General features: G+C 40.6%; 4 protein-coding genes across 12 annotated transcripts in view; 2 read left to right on the top strand and 2 right to left on the bottom strand.

Annotated features, from left to right (window-relative positions):
* Positions 1–18,257, top strand: part of LOC125895065 (uncharacterized) — a 170,330-nt gene extending 152,073 nt beyond the window's left edge. For 4 of the 5 annotated variants that reach the window (XM_049586851.1, XM_049586854.1, XM_049586853.1 and 1 more), the window contains exons 3-7: positions 13,348–13,672; positions 13,774–14,109; positions 14,385–14,501; positions 16,587–16,651; positions 17,572–18,257. In XM_049586851.1, the coding sequence (XP_049442808.1) occupies positions 13,348–13,672; positions 13,774–14,109; positions 14,385–14,501; positions 16,587–16,651; positions 17,572–17,721 (993 nt within the window). In that variant the 3' untranslated portion in view covers positions 17,722–18,257. Of the gene's footprint in view, positions 1–13,139; positions 13,215–13,327; positions 13,673–13,773; positions 14,110–14,384; positions 14,502–16,586; positions 16,652–17,571 lie in introns of those variants that run through there. The other variant, XM_049586855.1, reaches the window with a different exon arrangement.
* Positions 1–18,315, top strand: part of LOC125895062 (uncharacterized) — a 196,997-nt gene extending 178,682 nt beyond the window's left edge. The window contains exon 7 of the transcript XR_007450136.1: positions 18,250–18,315. The gene's annotated coding sequence lies outside the window, so the exon portion shown is untranslated. The remainder of the gene's footprint in view (positions 1–18,249) is intronic.
* LOC125895072 (uncharacterized) overlaps positions 1–21,342 on the bottom strand; it is a 157,569-nt gene extending 136,227 nt beyond the window's left edge. For 3 of the 5 annotated variants that reach the window (XR_007450137.1, XR_007450138.1, XM_049586865.1), the window contains exons 1-6: positions 21,127–21,342; positions 20,657–20,977; positions 20,078–20,437; positions 19,786–19,914; positions 19,640–19,686; positions 19,416–19,554 (exon numbers count right to left, since the gene is read on the bottom strand). Coding sequence is in view for 3 of the 5 variants with exons in the window: in XM_049586865.1 (XP_049442822.1) it covers positions 19,420–19,554; positions 19,640–19,686; positions 19,786–19,914; positions 20,078–20,437; positions 20,657–20,977; positions 21,127–21,169 (1,035 nt within the window). In the remaining 2 variants the exon portion in view is untranslated. Of the gene's footprint in view, positions 1–19,413; positions 19,555–19,639; positions 19,687–19,785; positions 19,915–20,077; positions 20,438–20,656; positions 20,978–21,126 lie in introns of those variants that run through there. The other 2 variants (XM_049586868.1, XM_049586866.1) reach the window with 2 other exon arrangements.
* Positions 5,182–7,781, bottom strand: LOC125895074 (signal-regulatory protein beta-2-like). The gene is made up of 6 exons (XM_049586870.1): positions 7,728–7,781; positions 7,264–7,593; positions 6,654–7,007; positions 6,360–6,479; positions 6,219–6,265; positions 5,182–6,127 (listed from the first exon to the last, which is right to left on the bottom strand). Exons 1-6 carry the CDS (start codon positions 7,774–7,776, stop codon positions 5,993–5,995), a joined length of 1,035 nt encoding a protein of 344 aa, XP_049442827.1. The 5' UTR covers positions 7,777–7,781; the 3' UTR covers positions 5,182–5,992.
* Positions 21,343–24,728: the final 3,386 nt, after the last annotated feature.

The following is a 24,728-nucleotide window of genomic DNA, read 5'->3' as shown; positions in this document are numbered from 1 at the left end:
TGGGGAGGGTGGGAGGGGAGGGGTGGTGGATGGGTCCAACAAGCACTGACTTTCACTCAAGAAAACAGTGTTCATGTCCCTTAAGGTTATAAAGCCAAACCCTGTTCTTTTTTCTAAACTCAACCATGTGCGCTTGTTTGCGGTGTAGTACTGATGTACTGCATTTATTTTGAAAGAAACTGCATGTAAATTTTAAATTTCCTGTCAAAACAGAAGTGTATTTTGAAAGAAGACAATGCATGTAACAGGAAGAACTTGACACGGTGTCCCAGAACATCAAAAACCAACGCACCCAGGGTACCTTGCACGTCATGTGTACATGCAAAGTTCATGACCAAATGTCAATATGTGACGAGGTCAGAGTGAGAATGTGTTGTAGCAACCTACACTCTGAAACATCTTCAAATGTTTTATGTTGCATTTTCTTTTGCAGGGATTTAGCCATGTTATTGCCAAGGCTCACCTTCCCACGTGCAAACATTGCGCCAAAACAAGTTTTCTCCGGACACCATTTTGCAAGAGCTCTGTCTTTACATCATCACAGTTTTAGTTGTCTTGGTCCAGACCTTTGAATCTGCCCACTTCATTGAGTTAACTGGTTTGTCTGGCATCGTGACATGAAACAGAGGTTTCTCGGGTAAAATCAATAGATCAACCAACCATTGCAGAGGAATTAACGATCAGCCAATCAGCACCATGGGCGGGACTAATGCCATTGTCAAGCTGCTGTAACGCTGTGTGCCTGAAGCTATGAGGAGTAATACAAGAAAGGTGACCGTTATAGTCAAGACAGACGCTGCTATCAAGGCTGTTCTACATCGACGTCTTTTTAATATTTCGCCCGACATTTGTTTTTACGTTGCTTTGCTCCACTCTTAAAAGTCAAATTAAATCAGTTTGTTGGCATGGCGACACATCAGTTGAGTAGTGAGTAATGTTTGATTCAGGCGGATACACTGGTCAAGTGACAATTCTGTCTGATATCAGATCTTGTAGTGACAGTCAAATGATTCAACAAACATAAGATTCAGAGTTAACTTTTATCTCAATGGCCAAATATTCATGTTTAAAAAGGGCACTGACACCACTGGCCTTTAAATATATCACATGTAATTTATCTGTAAATATATAGAACTATGTCTCTAGGCCCAATAAAAAATCCTACATTGTTGTTACCACCCAGGTAAACAGGAATTTATGGATCAGTTTGATTTGAGTTCATATAAAAAGACGTATCCAGCCATTTGCCACAGTGACAAAGACAGAGGAGCCATCTTAAATACTGAGCAAGCCAACCAACTGAGATGCTCCACATCATCAGTGATGACCCGCCCACTCTGCCTGTCAGTCACATCAGCAGGAAGAGCACAGCGTACAGAGGAGGGCTGTTAAACCATCCATCCTCTATACTCACTTCACTTCTTTTCAGAGAGCTGCTGACAGACAGCAGCAGAGCGACACTCTCACAGTATCACAGGAACATTCACCTGGAGCTGATTTAGAGTTTCTGACCTCCATGTTTTTATCTGAGGGAGAGAAGCCATGTGACCCTGGGAGAAAACCACTAATGAGATACACCAGTGATTAACAAGGTGATTAACATGTGTAAAACAATCCTGTGTCAACAAACTGTATGGATGACAGCATCTCTTCTGCAGTCCAGTACAAAGACGTTTGGAGAAAGACAAAAGAAAGACAGGAAGCCCATCTATCTATAGGGCCAAAGCTGCTGAAACATTTGTCAGACCAGCAGGTTGTGGTTTGTGGCTTTCATATTGTTGACAACGAGCCAAAACACACTCTGTACTTTCACACACAAATCACAAACACACATTTATAGTCACCACTGACAGATAAACGATGCATGGAAACATCAGCATTGACGCTGGGCTTTACTGCTGCTGTCAAAAGGAACGTGGAATAGCATTCATAAAACAAAAACTTAGAGGAGGAGGTAAAGGGTTCAGGAGGGTTGGACACAGGATCGTTTCTAGGATCCGCCTCCAAGATTTTTTTCCTTTTACGAACCAGCTCTGTTTTGATGCTTTTTCTGCACTCTGGCATCTTTTTTACCCCTGAAAAATGTTTTCACATTTTATTCACAGATTAGTTATCAATTGTGATGTTAAAAATGTTAATTATATTTTATTCCACCCAGCAGTATTTAAAGCATTTGAAATGAGCTCCACCTTCACCAGCTGCAACATTAAAGTGATTACCGGTGTGTTCTGTCTCTAATACACAGTCACACAAAATGTGCTGCTCGACAGACAAAGAGGACCAAAACCTGTGTTTGTGATTAATGATGTGGTATTTGTTTTGAGGGATTTAATGCACAAACTTAATGACATGTTAGTAGTTCCAGGGCATTATTAGGTCTATTCTAATGATTTAAATATATACATACAGCCTATTTAGATCTGGGCTATTTATAAAACATTCAGGGCTGAAGCCTCAGACTCCCCAGGCCTAACAATGCCTCTGGTTGGAGACACACACACACACACACACACACACACACACACACACACACACACACACACACTTTTTTTTGTTGAAACTCTCAGCTGTTTGGTGCTTGTCATTGGTGGTGGCTGTCAGAAGGAGGAGGTGTTAATCACTCACTGGTCCCACCCTGGTGTTTTTGTCAAGAGCAGAGTTTGAAGTGTGATCTGTAGTTTGCCTGATTATTGACTCAGAGGTTTACTCACTAAAGTCTGTTCCAGTGTTCATCACTTGGCTCAGTGATGAACTTACAGCCTGTCCACATTAATGGTGAATGAATCAATATATTAACATTTAAAATTAAATCAAAAACAAGCTTAAGCTCATCTGCCACACAGTTTCAGATGCTTTTGGTTGCATTTTAAAAACACAAAACAAAGGGACATGATTTGTTCTTTAAATGAGCACAGTAACATTCACGTAAAAGTAAACCAATCATTTCAGTCTGTGAAACTAAAGTTAGGCTGCTGAAGCCTCTTGTATCTCTCCTCTCACTACACATCCTGTTGAAGCCCATCGTCAGGTCTGTTCTGAGTAAACAGCCTTGATGGTTGGTCAAAGGGAGGAGAAACGGCCCACCACAGCCTGGGTCTGTCAGTGTAGCTGTTGCATGTGGCTTTGCTTGACATGCAGAGGGTCTTTACAAAGTGCTGTGAGACCAGAGAGATGGAGGGCTTCATTCATTTCAGTAGTTATGCCCTTACAGTTATTTTAATACAGTGTTTGTTCTTAACAAAGGAAGACTACTTGTGTCCACAAAATAAAATGCTCAGTATGTGTTTTTAATGATGCTTCTGTCTACAGTTGTGGGAAGTTGTTTTGGACAGATACACAGTGGTTCACTATCAAGTCTGTGTAGTTTTGGCCACATTTCTTCTCACCTTTCCCTGCAACTGTTCCTCAAACCTGGATGCTAACACCTACACTGCAGCTACAGATATTTCAAAGTAGTCTTCATATCTAATCAGTGTTATAACAATAATAATACATTTTATTTAAAAGGCGCCCTTCAAAAGGGCAGAGAGTACAGTCAGTGTTAAAGTCTGTAAGCCAGCTTGAACAGGTGGGTTTTGAGATGGGATCTGAAGGATGTTGTGCCGTCTGAGTGTTGGATGTGTGGATGTAGGGACTTCCAGAGCCTGGGGGCAGTGCAGCTGAAAGCCCTGACACCCATGGTGCTGAGGTGTGAGGTGTGGATGGTCAGGAGACCAGTAGAGGAAGAGCGGAGGGAGCAGGAGGGAGTGTACTCCTGGAGGAGGTCAGAGAGGTAAGAGGGGGCTCAGCTGTGGAGGACTTTGAAGGTGATGAGAAGGTTTTGTCATCAGTTCAGTACTGAACAGGAGCCAGTGTAGTTGGATGAGAATGGGGGTGATGTGGTCAGATGATTTGGTGCGGGTAATGATCCGGGCAGCAGAGATTTGAATGATTTGAAGCCTGTTCATGAGTTTGGTGGGGAGGCCAGAGAGAACTGTGTTACAGTGGTCAATATGTAAGGACCAAGACTTCAGAGGTGGACTGGGATAGTGTCGTCTGAATTCTCCAGTGTTGTATGGGTTACGCAAACAAAACAACACAACCTCCAGATCCAGGATGAGTTTAGCCCTCCAAAAGATGATAATGGTCTTGTTCAGAGTAACACCTGTGTGTGAACCTTAAATCAACTTCAACTTTACTATAACAACAAAACATCAGGCCTAGCTGTTGATGGTCAGTAAATATTGGAGCTTTACTGTATGAGAATGTTGCTTGAAAAGAAGTTTCCATTAAACAGACATAACATGTTGCCAGAAAACTACACATAGTATATTATAGCTTTCAAAGTTCTCGTAGTTAGAAACTTGATAAACGCTCGTTCTTGTTATTATTTAAACACTGGATGAATTTCAATAATTGTGTCAAGTCTTTGGAAATCTCCAGAAGATCCACCACTTGTTGTATACATGATAACACCAGCAGGGAAACACAGCATGTTTTATTTATTGACAGTGTAAAAGAGTTCCAAATTATGTTACCACAAAGTTTACATGGTCACACTAGAAAACCAATGACAGGATTAACGTCATGTGGTCTCTGTCTGATGATGCAATAAACTTACGTTCAAATATCCACCAATCCAGTGGTTGTATGTATGTACATTTTCTGAAGTACTGTACTCGGGTGGTGATGGTTTGAAGTACTTGTACTTGAGCATTTTTTGCTACTTTATACTTATACTCCACTACAGTTCAGAAGAAAATATTATAAGCTACTTTTTACTCCACTCCATTTGTCTGACATCATTAGTTACAAGTTACTTTGCAGACTCTGATTATTTATACAAAATATAAATCACTAAAAATGATGATGTATTTTTACAGATTCAGCTACCCAGCAGTATATGAAGTAGGGGTGGGATTCACCAGAGGACCCACGATACGATATCATCATGATACTTAGGTTACAATATGATATTATTGTGATATGAAGAGTATTGTGGTGAAATCTATTGTGATATATTGCATCATTTTCATTGCAGCAAAATGTGATGCAAAGCAGACAGAGTGACAAACACTGTCATAAAACCTGTCAGAAATGCTGCATACAACTGACAAACTCAACTGTTGGCAGATTAAACGTCCTCTGGGAGGCCAGATTTAGAGCGAGTGCAAAACACTTCACATGCAGGTATCCTGCTAACTGAATGGCAACACCCATGTTAGAAGTGTTGCCTGTTACAACCACATCTGGTTCTGAAATGGATCATTCTGTAAAATGAGTACTTTTACTTTTGGTACTTTAAGTATGGTAGGTATGTAGGTATGTAAGTACAAGACACTACAAACACAATAAAAACAAGAGCAACAACATAATAAGAGCAAAAGAACAAATATAATATACCTCCATACATGTCAAACAAATATGAACACAGTCCTGCTCCTTAGACATCACTGCTGTAAAACATGACTGAGGCTCATCTGAGACACAGACTGTGCCTTTAACACATCAAACATAATGGTTAGTTTTAGGGTGCAAAGGAAACTAAACAGTTAATCATGACTAATGGTAAAAAACAGATTTCAGCAACGTTGACAGAAACCAGGTTTCAGAATTAAGAATAACAGCTGATAGATTTCTACCTGAAAAACGTGATTACTTAGCCCTTTTTATCAATTTTTAATAGTACTCTTGGGGTATTCTTATGCATTTATCACAGACAATATTTACATAACAGGAAATGAGGGAAAGAGAAATCCAACGCCCCAACCCAGACTTGTACTGGGTTCACCCCTGAACTGGATTCTGGAGTGTGCACATTTGCATAAAAAACACCAAAAACACAATCAATCTCATTACTTTTGAATATATGGACGAAACTTAATCATAACATTAAAACATTGTAGAGCAGAACTACCTAATAGCCAAAAACTGTGAAACAACCCTTTAGCTCCAGATTAACATCAACTTCATCACACAGTACCAGCTGATGGCAAACAGACCTGTGACCTCACTAATCCAACCCAAAAGCCTTGACAGCAGCGTAGATCCTCTGTCTCTCTGCTGCTCTTGAATCCTTTATTGCACCACTGCCAGTTTTCATCACGGTGAAGACAACAGCAGAATAAACCTGTGTGTCCTCATCTCTCTGAGGAAATACATGGCATGACAAAGTTAGAAATGACATCACAAAACTGTTTCAATGAGGTTAATTCTATTATACCTATTAAATTCTTTACCTGTTGACTTTTCCGACCACCACTGTTTCTCTGCACGGCAACAGCAGCTGAAATTACGAATAAAAAAATGAGCAATAAATACAGATGCAGTAGTTTTAATATAATACTGCTCGCTAGAGAACTATAAATAACTTCTATTACCATTGTAACAATCATTCTCTTTCTTCTTCATGGCGTAGATGAGGACGGCTACAACAATCAGACTTATAGCCAACAGAAGAAAAATAACTGCATCTGCATCCTGTGAGCACGTACTGGCTCCTGAAACATCAAGAGGGAAAAAAGTTAAAGGGAAATGATGTTTAATGTCACCTTCTGGTTAAATGACTGCAATTAAAAAAATACAACAGCAACAGCTGATCCTAATGGATTTGATTTGACTTGTAACACACATAAACACACATTTTGTAACTGACAGAAGAATGACACAGTTACCTTCAATGTCCAGTTTTGTTCCATTTCCAAATAATATCTCTCCACATGTGGCCACAGCACAGTAATAAGTCCCGGCATCAGAGGAGCTGACGTCCTTAGAGAAGCTGTAGACACATTTCTGTGGAGAGTGAGCTTCAGGACTCTTCTCACATCCATCACTGTGTCCATGAGCGTAAATGGCACTCGGATGAAATTCATCTGATGCGGCTCTGAACCAGAACACACTGTGATCTCTTGGACATGACTTTTTCTCAGAGTCAGAGAGGACTGAACACTGCAGAGTCACTGAGTCTCCTGGACGGACTGGATCAGATGGAAAGTCTTGAGTGACGGCAGTGATATCAGGTTCTGGTCCTGGGAAATGTCAAGATAAAATGACATGCTTTACTCACTTTAATAAAATTAAAAGTAATTAAAATTTTAAATCCATATGCTTAAAACCTTTTCTACACATTATGGAGACATAATTCGAATCATTATGTGTTTCCACAACTCATTATGATTCGAATTATGTCTCCATAAAAAAAATAACCGTGCTTTAATCCAACATGTTTACCATTAGTTTAAAGCACGGTTATTTTTTGTCAAGTAATTTAAAATGTCTATTTACCTTTAACTCTCAGAAGTGTTGATTTGGAAAATGTCATGTCCAGCTGTTTTACTTTTAAACAGTAGTAAAGTCCAGTATCACTTAGCTTTGTGTCATGAATATGCAGAATAAATGATCCAGGCTCTTGTTTTGCTGTAATGTGAGGAGTCTTGTTAACACCTTCATAATCAAAGGTGTATGTTCCTCCCAAGAATTCAGCTGTTTTTCCAGAAACAAGCCTGATCCAAAAGAGAGGATCATAGGACTCAGATGTCTGGCGAGTACAATTCAAAGTCACATCATCTCCAACTTCAACAGTTGTCGTTTCAAAGACGTGATCGTCTGTGCATCCTGAACATAAAATTAAATGGAGCAGTGATTAACAACAGAGAAAGAAAAATGTACACACTGCACTAAATTACTGTAAGAACATAATATTTTAAATGTATATCTGGAGTAAATCTGACTTCTGTGAATATACTTACGTCCCACTCTGAGCATCAGCAACAAATAAAATATGATCACCATTTTCATGTTAATCCACTTGTAGCTGCAGCTAAATTAGAGCGTATTAGAAGATGACTCGCCTTAATGTAATCATGGAAAGTGGGAGGGAACATTTCAGAACAATCTGATTGGCCTCTCGTTGTGTTGGTATCTCACTGTATCACCACAGTGGAAATAAAATCAACCATCTTTCCAACCAGAAACAACACAACAGCACACTTTTGTTTCATGTTTCAGGGTGGGTTTCTATAACTGACACTAAGAGTAAACACAAGGTAAAGCTGGGGGTGCACTTTTCTGGAGAGGGCAAAAAAAAAAAAAAAAAAAAAAAAAAAAAAATTGAAAATACCTCTCCTCCTGCAGCTCTCACCTTTCTCCCACCAGACAAGTACGTGCATATGCAGGTGCTTCATACTGTAACCCACTGTTTCCCATACACAAAGAATTAGCTACCACACCTCCTCCTCGCTCCCTGCAGCTGTGGACTGCTTCGCCAGGGGTAGAGGGGGCAGTGGCTCCAGGAACAGACCTTCGGTCGTCAGCCACAGCAGCTCTACGTCATCGGTCACGAGACTGGTGGCCGACAGCAGCACCAGATCTAACCTCTGTAACAGCAGCAACAGAGTCTGGGGTTCTGGGCCGTCCGGTCCCCCGTCACAGGCTGAGTTTGAGTTGCTGTAGTCGGGCTCACAGGATGTAGACTGCTGGTATACGCCTGCCATTGACCCCTGAGCTCAGATGGAATTGTCTTCCCCTTTTCCTTCCTGCATGGTACGGTTTTCAAAATCGCAGCAGTTACGTGAAACTTAGTCTCGCTCACCAGACATTTCTCAAGAAAAGAAAGGTCTGGCTGGGCCGACTCTCACTTTAAGATTGGAGAAAAAAACGCCCCGGCTGCTTGTATTTCTCTCAACCAATCACAATCGTTCTTGGCGATGCCACAGCAACGGTGCACTTGCAGAAATATTGCCGGGGGGAAACATGTTTTGGTGTAACACACCCACAAAAATATCGCCTACAGGATGCGAACCACGGCAGAAAAATGGCTACATCCCTACAAGATCAAACACCGCAAGAGTTAGTAAAGGACGTGTTGAAAACTGCAACCGGAGGTGGTAGGGCGGGACTCCAGCGGGTGGCTCAAGAGCCTGATCTTTGCAGTGAACTTCCACCCACTCAGACTACGTAAAACTAGACTCGCATAGTCAGAACTATCTCCACACATCATTTTAGCGCTGTGCGTGAAACTACAATAACTACCTCCAAGCTACAGTAGCAACGAATCTGGTCTCACTTCGAAGTTGTCGAAATCTGGTGGTTGAGCAGTGACTTGTGGTGTCAGAAACCAACAAAAAAAGCCATCCTCTAACATCAGCATGATATGCTGCTGATGGGGTTACAGTATTAATGGTGCCCAGCAGCATCAAGGGGAAATGCGCCAGGACAAGGACGAAAGTTAAGGCTGCAAAAGTCCGACTGGGGCAGGTGGGAGGGGAGGGGTGGTGGATGGGTCCAACAAACAGTGTTCATGTCCCTTAAGGTTATAAAGCCAAATCCTGTTCTTTTTTTCTAAACCCAACCACGTGCACTTGCTGTTGAAGGAAAAGACAAAGTTCATTCACGGTGTTTGTGCCGACATAGTGCTTTTATTTTGACAGAGACTGCATGTTTTCTGTGAAAACAGAAGTGTATTTTGAAAGAAGACAATGCATGTAACAGGAAGAACTTGACACGGTGTCCCAGAACGTCAACAACCAACGCACCCAGAGTACCTTGCATGTCATATGTGTACATGCAAAGTCCATGACCAAACATCAATATGTGACGAGGTCAGAGTGACAATGTGTTGTAGCAACCTACACTCTGAAACATCTTCAAATGTTTCATGTTGCGTTTCTTTTGCAGGGATTTAGCCATGTTAATGCCAAGGCTCGCCTTCCCACGTGCAAACATTCCGCCAAAACAAGTTCTCTCCAGACACCATTTTGCAAGAGCTCTGTCTTTACATCATTGCAGTTTTAGTTGTCTTGGTCCAGACCTTTGAATCTGCCCACTTCATTGAGTCGACTGGTTTGTCTGGCATCGTGACATGAAACAGAGGTTTCTCAGTTAAAATCAATAGATCAACCAACCATTGTAGAGGTATTAACAATCAGCCAATCAGCAGCATGGGCGGGACTAATGCCATTGTCAAGCTGCTGTAACGCTGTGTGCCTGAAGCTATGAGGAGTAATACAGGAAAGGTGACCGTTATAGTCAAGACAGACGCTGCTATCAAGGCTGTTCTACATCGACATGTCTTTTTAATATTTCCCCCGACATCTTTGTTTTTACGTTGGTTTGCTCCACTCTTAAAAATCAAGTGAAATCAGTTTGTTGGCATGGCGACACATCAGTTGAGTACTGACTAATGTTTGATTCAGGCAGATACACTGGTCAAGTGACAATTCTGTCTGATATCAGTCAGATCTTGTAGTGACAGTCAAATGATTCAACAAACATAAGATTCAGAGTTAACTTTTATCTCAATGGCCAAATATTCATGTTTAAAAAGGGCACTGACACCACTGGCCTTTAAACATATCACATGTAATTTATCTGTAAATATACAGAACTATGTCTCTAGGCCCAATAAAAAATCCTACATTGTTGTTACCACCCAGGTAAACAGGAATTTATGGATCAGTTTGATTTGAGTTTGTATTAAAAAGATGTATCCAGCCATTTGCCACAGTGACAAAGACAGAGGAGCCATCTTAAATACTGAGCAAGTCAGCCAATTCAAACACTCCACATCATCAGTGATGACCCGCCCACTCTGCCTGTCAGTCACATCAGCAGGAAGAGCACAGCGTATGAATCCATCCATCCTCTATACTCACTTCACTTCTTTTCAGAGAGCTGCAGACAGACAGCAGCAGAGCGACACTCTCACAGTATCACAGGAACATTCACCTGGAGCTGATTTAGAGTTTCTGACCTCCATGTTTTTATCTGAGGGAGAGAAGCCATGTGACCCTGGGAGAAAACCACTAATGAGATACACCAGTGATTAACAAGGTGATTAACATGTGTAAAACAATCCTGTGTCAACAAACTGCATGGATGACAGCATCTCTATAACATTAACAGAATAAACTGCAGTCCAGTACAAAGACGTTTGGAGAAAGACAAAAGAAAGACAGGAAGCCCATCTATCTATAGGGCCAAAGTTGCTGAAACATTTGTCAGACCAGCAGGTTCTCAGCTATTTAGTGCTTTTCATTGGTGGTGGCTGTCAGAAGGAGGAGGTGTTAATCACTCACTGGTCCCACCCTGGTGTTTTTGTCAAGAGCAGAGTTTGAAGTGTGATCTGTAGTTTGCCTGATTATTGACTCAGAGGTTTACTCACTAAAGTCTGTTCCAGTGTTCATCACTTGGCTCAGTGATGGACTTACAGCCTGTCCACATTAATGGTGAATGAATCAATATATTAACATTTAAAATTAAATCAAAAACAAGCTTAAGCTCATCTGCCACACAGTTTCAGATGCTTTTGGTTGCATTTTAAAAACACAAAACAAAGGGACATGATTTGTTCTTTAAATGAGCACAATAACATTCACGTAAAAGTAAATCAATCATTTCAGTCTGTGAAACTAAAGTTAGGCTGCTATTTGTATCTCTCCTCTCAGCAGTATTTAAAGCATTTGAAATGAGCTCCACCTTCACCAGCTGCAACATTAAAGTGAGTAAACAGCCTTGATGGTTGGTCAAAGGGAGGAGAAACGGCCCACCACAGCCTGTGTCTGTCAGTGTAGCTGTTGCATGTGGCTTTGCTTGACATGCAGAGGGTCTTTACAAAGTGCTGTGAGACCAGAGAGATGGAGGGCTTCATTCATTTCAGTAGTTATGCCCTGACATATTTAGTGTGTCAGAATATTCGCATATATTTTTAATATCTTGTTTTTCTGAATATCAGGATGTATATGTGTTAGCTATGCCTTAACAAATTTTCCAGTTGTGATGAACAGATGCACAGTAGTTCACATCTGAACCCCCTCCCCCCCCACCCCACACACACACACACACACACACGTTTCGGCCTCTTTCCCAGTTCAGAAGTGAAGGTTTTGACAGCATTTTGGGTGCAGGAGTCTCATCTACACAGCATGGAGACCCATTTGCAGGCAAGAGCAGAGTAATCTGTTTAACACTGCTGTGGTGCTGTGTAGTGTTTCTGTGTTGTGTAGAGTGCAGTTACAACTGACTGTGCATCATATACGGAGGATAAATCAGTCAGTCAATGTAAAATACAGACTTCTCTTATCCTGTGTGCGCCATATAAAACACAGACGTGGGGGGAGGGGTTCTCTGTGAATAGGATTGAGGGTAATTAAGTTTCAGATGTGTTTAGAAAGCAAAACAACATGTAAAATACAAACTGTACCAACTTGTCTGGGACAAAAAGAGAGAGCCCTCTTTCTCTCACACATATGTTTACCTGTGAGTTTTCACATCTCTGTGGTTTTGGCCACATTTTCTCTCACCTTTCCCCTGCAACTGTCAATCAAACCTGCAGGCTACATCCTACGCTGTAGCCAATATTATATCAAACATTCTTTGGACGTTCAAATTTAAACAAATATGAAACATTTCAATCTAACTCCAGGATGACTTTAGCTTACTGTAGCTTAGCACAACCATAAGAAGCAAAGGAAAGTACAGCCTCATGCCGCGAATGAAGCCACAGATTTTCTTTTCTATTTCTATTTAAGGCAGGCTGTGGAATTTACTTGGAAAAATTCAGTTACGTTTACGGAAACACACTGTGTGTTTCCTGGAGGTTCCCATTTTTTACAAATACCTTTAAACCTTCATTGTTTATAGCTGTGTTTGCTAGCTAAGAGACGTCTTCCTCCTGCATTGCTACATTTCTCTGCATGTAACCTTCACCAACTGTTGACCAACAGAATGGCATAAATGTGGCAGAAAATGTGTATTGTGTCGTCATGTGCATGTACGACCTTGTGCGTGTGCTGCTAAAACATGACAGTGATCACAATCAAAATATTGCCTCACATTGCAACCTTTAAATACAGTGTGTCAATTAGACAGATGTTGCTGTTGAAAGACTTCCAGTGCTTGTTTTCACAGTACGTACACACAAAACACACCCACATGCACAATACTGGCTATTACGGAAACAGTCATGTGGTGAGAATAAAGACACTGCTTTGAAACCTTAACAACAACAACGTGTAGACGTCCCATCGAATGAAAACAGATCACATGTTTGCTAACTGTAAGGAGGGGGGAGATCATTTTCCACAGCTCAGCCAATCACAGCAATGTCTACTTTGTAAACCTTGATCACCTCTTGACTACATCTCCATTTGGGTGGGAAGACATCAGCAGTGCAAGACCAAGGTGCTGTACCACAATGATCGGAGGACTGGCTGCTTTGATTCTTCTTAGTACAGGGTGTAAGTGCAATTCTTACCCAGAGAGAGAAAGACGATGTCAATGGCAAATACTTTACCTTTTGACTTTGTCCTCTCATGTTGTAATTCTGCTACTGTTTGTCTCTTTTCTTCAGCTCTGCTTCAAACTGCAGAGGTTCCTCATCAGATCTCTCTGACTGTGGTTGAACTTGGAGGGAATGTTACTTTGCAGTGTCCAGTTTCTGAGAAGGACGGCAAATTCTTTTACTGGTACAAACAGTCTCTTGGATATATGGCCCAAACAGTTGCAACTGCAGTTCAGGGTCAGTTAACAGTAAGTGAACAGTTTGACAACCCACGGTTCAAAGCAACAAAAGCAGTTGCTCAGTATCTTCTTACCATCACAAATGTCAGCAAAGAGGACGAAGCAACATACTTCTGTCACTATAGAGCGTCCTATTTATGGAGTTTCAGCGATGGCATCTTCTTGGCTGTGAACGGTAAATATCTTTTACTTTCAGTGTTTGTGCCAAGTTTTTATGTCGTACAAACAGTTTAGATCATTAAGTACTTCTGATATTTCTTTTACTGACTCATGCAGATAGTAATCAACACAAATCTTGCTATGTGAAACAAAGTCCAAAGACTGAGTCGGTCCAGCCAGGCGACAGAGTGAATCTCCAGTGTTCACTTCTTTCCATGAACAAAACCAACAAAGATGAGTGTCCAGGTGAAGACAGAGTGTACTGGCTCAGATCTGGATCAGGAGAATCTCATCCAAGCATCATTTACACTGACAGAGACAAACAACAGGAGAGAAGTTGTTTCTACAGTCTGTCCAAAACTATACAGAACTCCTCTGATACTGGGACTTACTACTGTGCTGTGGTCACATGTGGAAAGATCCTGTTTGGTGAAGGAACTAAAGTGGAAACAAGTACGTGTTTACAGTTGTATTTAAGTCAAATGTGCATCTTGTAAGAATTCATTTAGCCTGGTTAAATTATGTTAATGTATAATGTATGTAACATATAATGATTATGAGTCTGTTAGTTTCTTTTCTTACTGTATCACATTACATTTACAGAGCAGATACTTCTGACTAAATAGTAAATTGAACATTGACTTACCAGTTGTGCCTGCTGACAAATGCCACTGTGCCACTGACTCCCAAAAGTCACTGATTAAATAATGCTCAATGCTTTGATTCAGGATCAGAACTTGAACAAGTTGTCCTTGCTCTTGGAGTCCTGTTGGTCTGCTGTGTGACTGTGATTGTCGTCCTTATCTTCTACGGAAATCGAAGGAAAGTTTGCGGACACTGCAAAGGTAGGGTCACCATTTTTTACTTTCAGGTCAGTGAAAACGTTTTGAGGAGCAGCCAGGGGGTATAGTGGGCCGAAACAATCCCGATACGTCATCTGTCTGTTGGGGTTTATGTAAAGGGACATGATAAGTGCTGCCAGGCACTGCAAGTATGCAGTATTCTTCAGTGTTGCTTTATCTTGTGTGGGCTACAGGTAGCCTTCTGCAGATGTCAGAACACTTGTAATTTGTTCACTACTTAAGTTTCATGCTATTAACTGATCAAACAAGTTATCAAATAACTAGACTTACAGCATCACAGTTGTATGCCCCTAAAAACCAGTCAAGTTGCAGTTACAGTTTACATCCATGCCTGTGAAAATATGAATGCCTCGCACACATCTTCCCCATGGCGGCAAAGACAATACAATCAGCACAGTTTCAAGGTGGACACCCAAGATTAGTTTCACCAATTCAGTATCTGACCAAATGTTTCCCCTTCTGTTGCTGAGTTATGATGTTGAACGATGACCATGTTTTTCCAGGACATCATGATGTAACACTGAAGTTGACCTTTGACCTCTAAAATCTTATCAGTTCATTGCTGAGTCCAAGTAAACATTCACGCCAAATCCGAGAAATTCCCTCGAAGTTGTCGGGACGTATCATGTTCAAAAATAATACAGACAAGGTCACAATGGCCTTGACCTTTGGTCGCTAAAATCCAATCAGTTCATCATTGAGTCCAAATGGACGTTTGTGCAAAATTCCCTCAAGGCGTTCATGAGAATGGGATGGACGGGCGGACTGACCATCTTAGAACATAATGCCTCCAGCCACGGCTGACAGCGGTGCGGAGGCATAAAAAAGAAAAAAACACTGCTTCATTAGCAGGAAAGTAGCGGTGCTCTGAAGGCTAACTCGTTAGTAATCCATGCTCCTACCCTGCCAGCCTGCACTGATATTAGAGGAGCGTTAACAAGTGCAGCAACTCCTCTGATGGACTTAAGTTTTATTTTGGGCATCATATGCCATCAAACGGGGGGAATGTGACATGGAAATATGTCAAAATGCAAAACTGTCATGCACAAAGCAGTGATAATGTAATGTTAGCTAGCTAGCGACTAGTGATTTCTTTTGTCATGCTTGTTATAAAGAAAAGGGCCATAATTCATTAAAACAATATTAAATTAAGATAATGTGAAGGCTATCGTATTTTTGGGTCTTCATTAACAAAGCAAAAACAACAATTGCGGGCTTCTTTTGTTGCTCTTGCAGCCATCTTGATGATTATTTTTCTTCACACCAAGTTTGGAGTGAGTCTCTGAAAAACCTCCATTTGGAGGTCCATGTAGCTCCAACACTTCGCCCTACCCCTCTATCCCAGCAAGAATCAGGACATTGAACAAAAAACCAAGGAAGTCTTGCTGTTTGTAAAAAAAATGCAGACAACCAAGGGAAAAAAACTGAGGCACTCCGTCTTCAGGTAAAAATATATATAAAGTAACTTTTATTAGACCAAAGGCAACAAGACAGACCTACGCGTATCAACCAAAGTCTTCTTCAGGGTCTCAGGACAATCCCCAAGATGTGAATGCACAAAACAGAGGGGTAAGGGGTAAACTGGGATTGGGCCTAATACTCTGTATGGAGAGGTATTCTATGTAAAAGAAACCAACCAATTGGAACAGTCAGTTCAGTCTCTTTTCCTGGTTAGACGCTGGTTTGATTTTTCTTGTCATAGTGTTATTATAAACCTGACGTGACTACACTGTATGTGATGTTTTTGAATTTAAAACAATATTTTGCAAACTGGCTGGTAACTTTAATTGTCCCTCTGAGTTATGTCCCACCATAATATCCTGTGGCAGCAGGAAATATTGAACATTTAATTTCAGAGCCATTTTCCAGATGCTCTCAAGCGAAGTGCTTCAGCCGACTGCTGAGAGCTCTGGTGGAGTTAATCAGTGTTTATCACTATAACACTGAAGCTGTGTTAAGCACAGTACATGAGTCAATGTGTTTAACTGGAAAGACTTAAACTGAAAATGTGATTGAAGACAAAAATCACACTGAACAATTTTTTTTCCTTCTTTTTTTGTTTAACAGAGGCGATGGGTGCTTCCCATCATCTTGGACATGACAGATTAACTGTGGATCAGTCTAATCATCTGGTAAATATGTGACAGTGTGTTGTCCTGTGTGGGCATGTGATATTTTGCTGCTCTTATCTTACTATATCATGACGAAAACTCTGTCTGTGGGTGTGTCTGTGTCTCTGTTCCATGTTTTTCTCCTCACTGACTTGGTCAGTCCATGTGAAATTTGGCACAGTGGTAGAGGGTCATGGGAGGATGCGAATGAAGCAATGTTACATCAGTTGGCCAAAGGGGGGCGCTATAGCAACCTACTGAAATTGCAAACTTTGAATAGACATATCTCATGCCCCGTATGTCGTAGAGACATGAAACTTTGCACAGAGATGCCTCTCCTCATGACGAACAAATCTGCCTGAAGAACCCACAACTTCCGGTGATATGGATTTTCCGCCATTTTGAATTTTTTGAAAAACACTTAAAATCGATCTCTTCCTAGGAAGTTTGAGCGATCTGCACGAAACTGGGTGAACATAATCTAGGGACCAATATCTAAAGTTCCCTCTTGACAGAAGTTGGAAAACTTACTAAAACTGAGCTTCTATAAGGCAATGAATATTGCGGAGGGCGTGGCTCATCACATAAAGGTGTATAACATCTCAAGGGTTTCACCGATCACCACGCAACTTTGTAGGCATATGACCACACATAATCTGAGGGGACCCCTCCATTATTGACCCCATCAAACAAAATAGGGGCGCTGGAGAGCTAATTTCTTATCTAGGCCTAACCGCCATATCAATTTTTACTAAACTTTCTGGAGAAATTGAACTCTAATTGGTAACTGGGAGCACCACCAAGACAGGCATGTAATAGTGGTGACTGTGAAATTATATTAATTAAAGAAAGTATGTTAACCTCACTTGTTTATATGTTACAGCTCTAATCTCTGAAATATTTGTCATGAACACACAAATATATTATTCCATTTTATGCAGGATGGTGAAGAAGAGGCCATGAACTATGCAGCACTGGAGTTTTCTACAAGGAAAGTGAAAAGAGGAAAGAGGAAGATCAAAAACACACCAGAGTGTGTGTACTCTTTTGTAAAAGCAGATGACCACAACCAGCAACACCCCTCTCTGTAGACAAATCCGATGGCCGCTTTGTGTGTTCTGTGCTGCTATTACTGCAGTGGCAAACTGTAGTGACTCAGTGTCTGCTGCTGCCTGCTAACAGCCACCATGTTAGCTGGTGACTTTCAGCAGAATGTGTCTGTGGTTGCACGAAGTAACTTGCGTAAATGATTGGCATAGATAATGAACACATTTGAGTACGTACTGAAAACTGATTAAAGTAAGATTCTAATTATGAGTACACCTACATGTTGTCAACAGCTGTTACTATGAGCAACCACGACGTATTTGGATGAGACACCAGTTAGCACAGTCACTTCTTACACCAAAACATCGGACACCATTGTACAGATCTGTTTGTGATGTCAACAGAATGATATTACCTTTGTGGTCGTTCCCCAACTTAGAGTGACTAATGATGTTTTTCACACTAACGTCACAGTCAGCTGACTGCATTAATTTATTATGTGGGACCACCGCAGCTCAGAGACAGTGTCTTAGCCCATTTATGTTAGCTCAGTAAGCAGAGTTTTTCCCAAGGTTTTCCACTGGTGTTGGAGCACCTGAGAGCTGCACACATTCTTCCCAAAGTCCTACATCAATTTGAAAAGTAATGTTAGGTTGAAAATTGTTCCCTTATTCGCACAGCTTGCATTCAAAGGCACTTGTATTGTAGGGAGATGCCACTACAATCATGCCAACTTGTTAACTTCCCCACATTTATGTATAGATAGAGCAGGGCCTGTGCAAAGGTCCCCAAGCCTATATACTGATCTTCAGCTCAGTTCACACATAGCTTTTTATTCCCAACTGCTATTTAGTAATGATGGGAAGCAGTTGTGTGTCAGCAGGTTTTGTGGGACATCATCAGATTTTCAGTTGCTTTGTTAATGTGTTGCCACAGTTCACATATGTGCCTGTATTTTATTAAGAGACCATCATGACATGTCTGTTGTTTTGTTGACACAAGAATATGGCATAAGATAATTATATCGTCTTCTCATATGGAGTGACTGCATCTTCATTCATCACAAATACGACAGTATACCTGTAAAGTTGTTAAGTTTAGAAACGTGATAAATTCTGCTTGTGTCTTTTGGATTGATTTCAGTGATTCTTGATGGCCAACACAGATTGATGTTCGAAAGCAGTGTATTTTATATACTGACATAGTTTAACAGAGTTACAAATCAGGTTCAAGAGTAGTTACACAAGCACAACAACAAAACTAAACAAAAACAAAACCAGATCTGATCCACCTAATATATCTGTGCCAACACTGATCCATTGGAAAATTCCATATTTACAGTTACTCCCACTTTGAGAGAAAAAAAACCTTATTTGAGAAATGTCCGTGTTAACTGACACCTACAGTGGTTTCTTTCTTTAGGGCCAGTGTCCACATGGCCACATTCACTCCCAGCATTTTTTTTAGAAATGATGTGCTGCCAGATGCGCAGCTTTTTCTGAAGGTGGGGTCTCAGAAAATGGGCTTCACATAGACACCCACATAGGCATCTGGCAGACCCTCACGGACATGGTTGAATGGTGACATTTACCTTATCAACGTGGACCAAAGCGGGCCCTTGCAGACACCTGCATGCACATCATTACCAAATAGCCACATATAACAAACCCTTCAGCTCATAACAGACCAACATGAATTAGATCACACAGTACCAGCTGATGGCAAACAGACCTGTGACCTCACTAATCCAACCCAAAAGCCTTGACAGCAGCATAGATCCTCTGTCTCTCTGCTGCTCTTGAATCCTTTATTGCACCACTGCCAGTTTTCATCACGGTGAAGACGACAGCAGAATAAACCTGTGTGTCCTCATCTCTCTGAGGAAATACATGACAAAGTTAAAAAAAAAGACCCATAACTGTTTCAATAAGGTTGATCCTACTGAACTGTTTCATTCTTTACCTGCTGACTTTTCTGACCATGAAGGTTTCTCTGCACGGCAACAGCAACTGAAATTATTAAACAGAAAACATAAAGATAATAATAAATACAAATTCAGTAGTTTTTATACAGTATTGGATAGAGAGCTAACTAATAACTTCTATTACCGTTGTCACAATCAGACATGTTTTTCTTGATGGTGTAAACGAGGACAGCTATGACAGTCAGACTTATAGCCAAGACAGCACACAGCAGAAAAATAAGTGCATCTGCATTCTGTGAGCACGTACTGGTTCCTGAAACATCAAAAGGAAATATAATGTGTTAAATTCAAGGGTGTTTAATGTCACCAAAGAAAACAAAACAATTTTGCCACTTAAATGATAAAAAAAGGCTCATTTGACAGTCTGGCACTCAAAGAAGCAAATTTCTTAATGAACAAAACAATGACACAGTTACCTTCAATCTCCACTTTAGTTCCATCTCCAAATAATATCTGTCCACATGTGGCCACAGCACAGTAGTAAGTCCCAGCATCAGAGGAGCTGACGTTCTTAGAGAAGCGATAAACACAACTCTTCTGAGTGTCAGAGTTCCTGTCACATTCATCACGTCTATTTCCATCAGTGTAGATGATGTTTGGATGAGATTTATCTGATCCGGCTCTGAACCAGAACACACTGTGATCTCCTGGACACATTTTATTCTCAGAGTCAGAGAGGACTGAACACTGGAGAGTCATCAAGGCTTCTGGACGGACTGGATCAGATACTGTCGGCCACTGAACAACAGCATAGTTTGATGTCCTCTGAGTGTTTCCTGTGTGATACAGAACTGTGTTAAAGGTTTGGCATCTCCACACAAGCTTTGACCTTTTAATAGGATTTAAGAATAGATAAAAGTTCAAATGTAATGTAAGCATAACACACAAAAGTTTAACAGGACACTCTACAGAAATTGTTAAGAAATATTAACACAGTGCAGCTTTAAGTGGTTAAAGTTACTCCAAACATTGCCATAAACGGATCACATAATTACCTTTTAATGACAAATAGGTGCCGGTCCAAGTAATCTCAATCCAGTCCACGAATGCACAGTGATACATTCCCTCATCTTCTTGAATCGTCCTTAAAATGGTCAGACTGCTAATATTCTTATAAACCTTCACATCCAATCTCACGGCAGAAAACTCTGGTCCATACACAGGGTTTACATGTTTACGCAGTCTCACAATTAATTTCAGAGTCTCCCCGGCACTCTGCTTGTACCAGTGGAGTCTGTCATTAAACTCATCAGGCAAAACACAAGTTAAAGTCACAGGTTCACCAAGTTGAACTGTGGTCACTGGAACCAGCGCATCTGGATTAAATGAAAATACAACACATGAAACACTAAATGACAATTAGTATATGATGCAGAAAGGTAATAACATGAGCAACCATACATCTAGTTTGCATGCAGATACTCAAATGAGAAAATATGTAGTTAAGATTACACAGCACACTCACATCCTTGATGAAGAACAAGCAGTGTAACCCATAACAGGATCATCTTGACAGTGTCTGTGATTTGGAAACTTGCTGGTATTTCAATGGGTTAAGGAGGTGATGTCACATGACCACAATACTGTATGTCACACTGTCAAATGCATCTGATTGGTTATCACAGAACTTAGACTCAATGTGCATTTCCTGCCACACTGGTCTTGAAGTACCTTTTATTTTGATGGGCAAAGTCCATGTAGTCATGTCACTCTGAAACTTTTTTTTAGCACACTTGCCTTTGTGTGAACTTTTTGTTTCAGGGGAGATTTTGTGTTGATGAAATCTATTTCTGTGTGAAGAATTCTTTTGTTTGTATGTGGTAATAACAGTTGATATGGTGTCTGTAGCTGCTTGCTGTTGAGGAGATATAACTTCTTCTGTGTTAAAGAGAGAAAACTAGAATTAAGGCAGTTTCAAACCAAATGTGCAAGAGCATATAGCTTGTGTGAGGCACAGGGGAGGAAAATCACGGCACAGAAAGGCACAAAGGAGCAAGACACACACAGGTAATAGTTGTTAAGCCTCTTTTTGTATCATTGTTTTGTCTTTTCATTTTAATTTAATTTCATTTATTTCTTTATACAGGAACGGAATTAAAAGCAACATTGTGTGTTACAGTTAAAACTGTCCTGACTCAGTTGGTTTTCAGCAGGTTCCTGTTATGCAACCAAAAAACATTACAATACAAAATGAAAACAGAAACAATCAACTGAGGCAAAACAACAAAACGTAAACAGCTACATAAACACTGCAAAGTAGTGGACTGAAGTGGATCAAGTAAAATGGGATATGGTGGTTGCAGGTATGTTTACCATCAGATAGTGTTTCTATGCATGTTTGAAATGTGTAATAGAGGTTAATGCTCTGATGTAGTACAGGATCTTGTTCCAGATCTTAATGTAATTGTGACCATAATTGTTTTTGTAAGGTGGTACAGGAATAAGTGCTTGCGAATCTGATCTAGTGATGTGTCACTGTCTTGTGTTGTGACTTAGAGCAGTAAGTGTAGGATTGGAGTTGTTGTTTAGGATCTGATAATAGAATTTCATGACTAGATTATTTGTGTAGTTTTGAAAAGTCATGTATTGCATGTAGGTATGTGTCTGAAACAGGCGGGGGGAAGATATGGTCTGATCTTGCTATAGACGTACAGTGGTTGAACTTCTTTGTTAGGTTCCGAATGTGGTGTCGATAAGTGAGATGTGCGTCAAGGAATACTCCAAGATATTTGTAGGTTTCTGTGATGGTTAGTGTTTGATTTGCAAAATGAATAAGGTCACACATAGATGTTTTTTAGGGGAATGAAAATACATACATTCTGTTTTCTTGACAATGATAGTTAAATTATCATGTTTCAGCCAGTCAAGTCAGTGGTTAAGAGCAGATGATGTTTTGAATTTAAGATGTCAGGGTTTGGGTCAGAGTGAAAAATGACAATGTCATCGACATATGGAAAACAATTAGAATATTTACACATGTTGGGAGGAGAAATATAGAGGAGAAAAAGTAGAGGGCCCATAATGCTGCCTTGTGGAACTCCCATATTACAAGTTAGAGGGGGAGATGTTACCTGATTGATTTTAAATACTTGAGACCTGTAATCAACTTTGTTGTCATAATGCGTCTTTTTGTGGTTTTATGTCTCTTTGTAGTTGTTTGTGTCTCTCAGAGGTAATTTTGTATTTCTTTTTTTGTCATTTTGTGTCTTTTTGTGGTCATTATGAAACTCTCTTGAGTAAGGTTGTGTTAATGTGAGTGACATTTTGCAGGTGAGGGCCAGGGATCCACCCTTACACTTTTGGCCCCTGGGCCTGTACCCGATAAGCCTGTTCAGTAATTCCTGCATGGTGAGACAGTGTGCAGAGTGAAGAACAGCACACAGTTCTTCTAAGAAGCAAACTATAATGCTTCAGATTACACCAAAATCTAACCTGGCACCCCCTCCTCTCTGATTTTCTGAGTTTCTGCTGGTCTTAGAAAGAACACAATAAAGTTATATAATAATAGAAATTTAGAAATGTAAAACATTTTCACCATCATGATGATGGTGTTTACATGCACAAACACAAAAACAGGATACTTAAAAAACCCAATCAAAACCGGGATACTAAAGACCTTGTAAACACAGTCACTGTCACTGTCAGGAACCCACAATAGTCAGAGAAATTGTTTAAGTAACATTACAGAAAAGCATATCACCAGCATTACTGTAGCATACCCAAACTCAATCCTCTGACACTTCTGAATGAACTGCATCATTCATACTAGTACTGTGTATTTTTCCAATACTGCAGCAGTCTGCTCTGCACACAAAAATAAAAAGGTCCGCTGTGTTGGCAATAACATAACGTTAAACTCGGAACAGGTTGGTGTTTAAAGAGTTGATATATGATGTACTTCTGATTAATTACCTTTTAAATTAAACCGTAGACCGCAAAATACTTCAAAAAGCCAGCTACCTCGCTAGCCTGCTAGCTACTTAACATGCAAGTCAATGGAGCCGCGTTAGCTACTGTTAGCATGACCTCGGCTCAATTAGAGATCGATACACCCACATTTTAAGTAGGTGACAATTCAAATAGCTGGCTCACATCAGATGGTGAGTGGCCTTCGTATGGTCTTATGGCTACACATTAGACAACGGTATACTTACATTTTGATGCGAAAGCTGTGCTACCAACTGCTCCTTTTGTGAAGTACTCCACCGTGGAGACAGAGCACAGCGGGCCGTAATCTGAAAGCCACAAAGAGGAAATGTTTCAGATCCGGGGGCGGAGTCGTGAGATTTGGAAATCCGTATCCAGTCAGATTGGGATCAAAGTGATCCACCCTGCCAGTGTTTTGAAATACCCAGATAAAGTCAGCAGGATCACCTTGATCCCTGACTGAGAAAAGGAGGATTTCATTATCCGGATTATTCTGATGCGGATTACAAGTTTTGAAATACTGGGCCCAGGGGACAATGAATGTCTGTACAAACTTTTGTCCCGATGTATCCAACATATGTCATGATATTTCAATCTGCATGCTGATTAGCTTGTTACTGTGTTTGGTGGCATCATTGTCTTTGCCCCGATTTGATTAACTGGAGGTGGACCAATGAAAGAGCAGTGCGCAGTAAGCTGGCAGTGTTAGCGTTAGAAGAAACATCACTGAGATTCAGACATACATGTCTGAGCCTCAGTCACACCCAGACTTAGATGAGGAGTCTGTTTTGCACCAAAATTAACAAATATCAGAATGCTAAGTGTAGTTAGCATCTTTTATTCATGTTGTTGGTTAGCTTGTACACAGCATTAATAGTTGTGAGACAAAATAATATCTGCTTCAATGTTGCCTGATATCAGACAGAAATGTCAACACATTATATTCTGTTTCCAGAATCAGTCAACTTGAACTCAGAGGAGTGGGCAGATTCCAAGGTCTTGGACCCAGGCAAGCTACGACGGGGTTTTCTGTTGATAGTGGGAGGAAGCTCCAGAGCCTGTTTACATCCAAAAACTGCACACTCTACCATGTTTGCTGTCAAAACTTTTGCTATGCTAATGCCAACTATGCTCTCTGGA

The sequence above is a fragment of the Epinephelus fuscoguttatus genome, linkage group LG9, assembly GCF_011397635.1.
Source record: "Epinephelus fuscoguttatus linkage group LG9, E.fuscoguttatus.final_Chr_v1".
NCBI classification, from domain to species: domain Eukaryota; kingdom Metazoa; phylum Chordata; class Actinopteri; order Perciformes; family Serranidae; genus Epinephelus; species Epinephelus fuscoguttatus.
The sequence above is the reverse complement of the archived record's forward strand: the minus strand, read 5'-3'. Positions and strand labels throughout refer to the sequence as shown.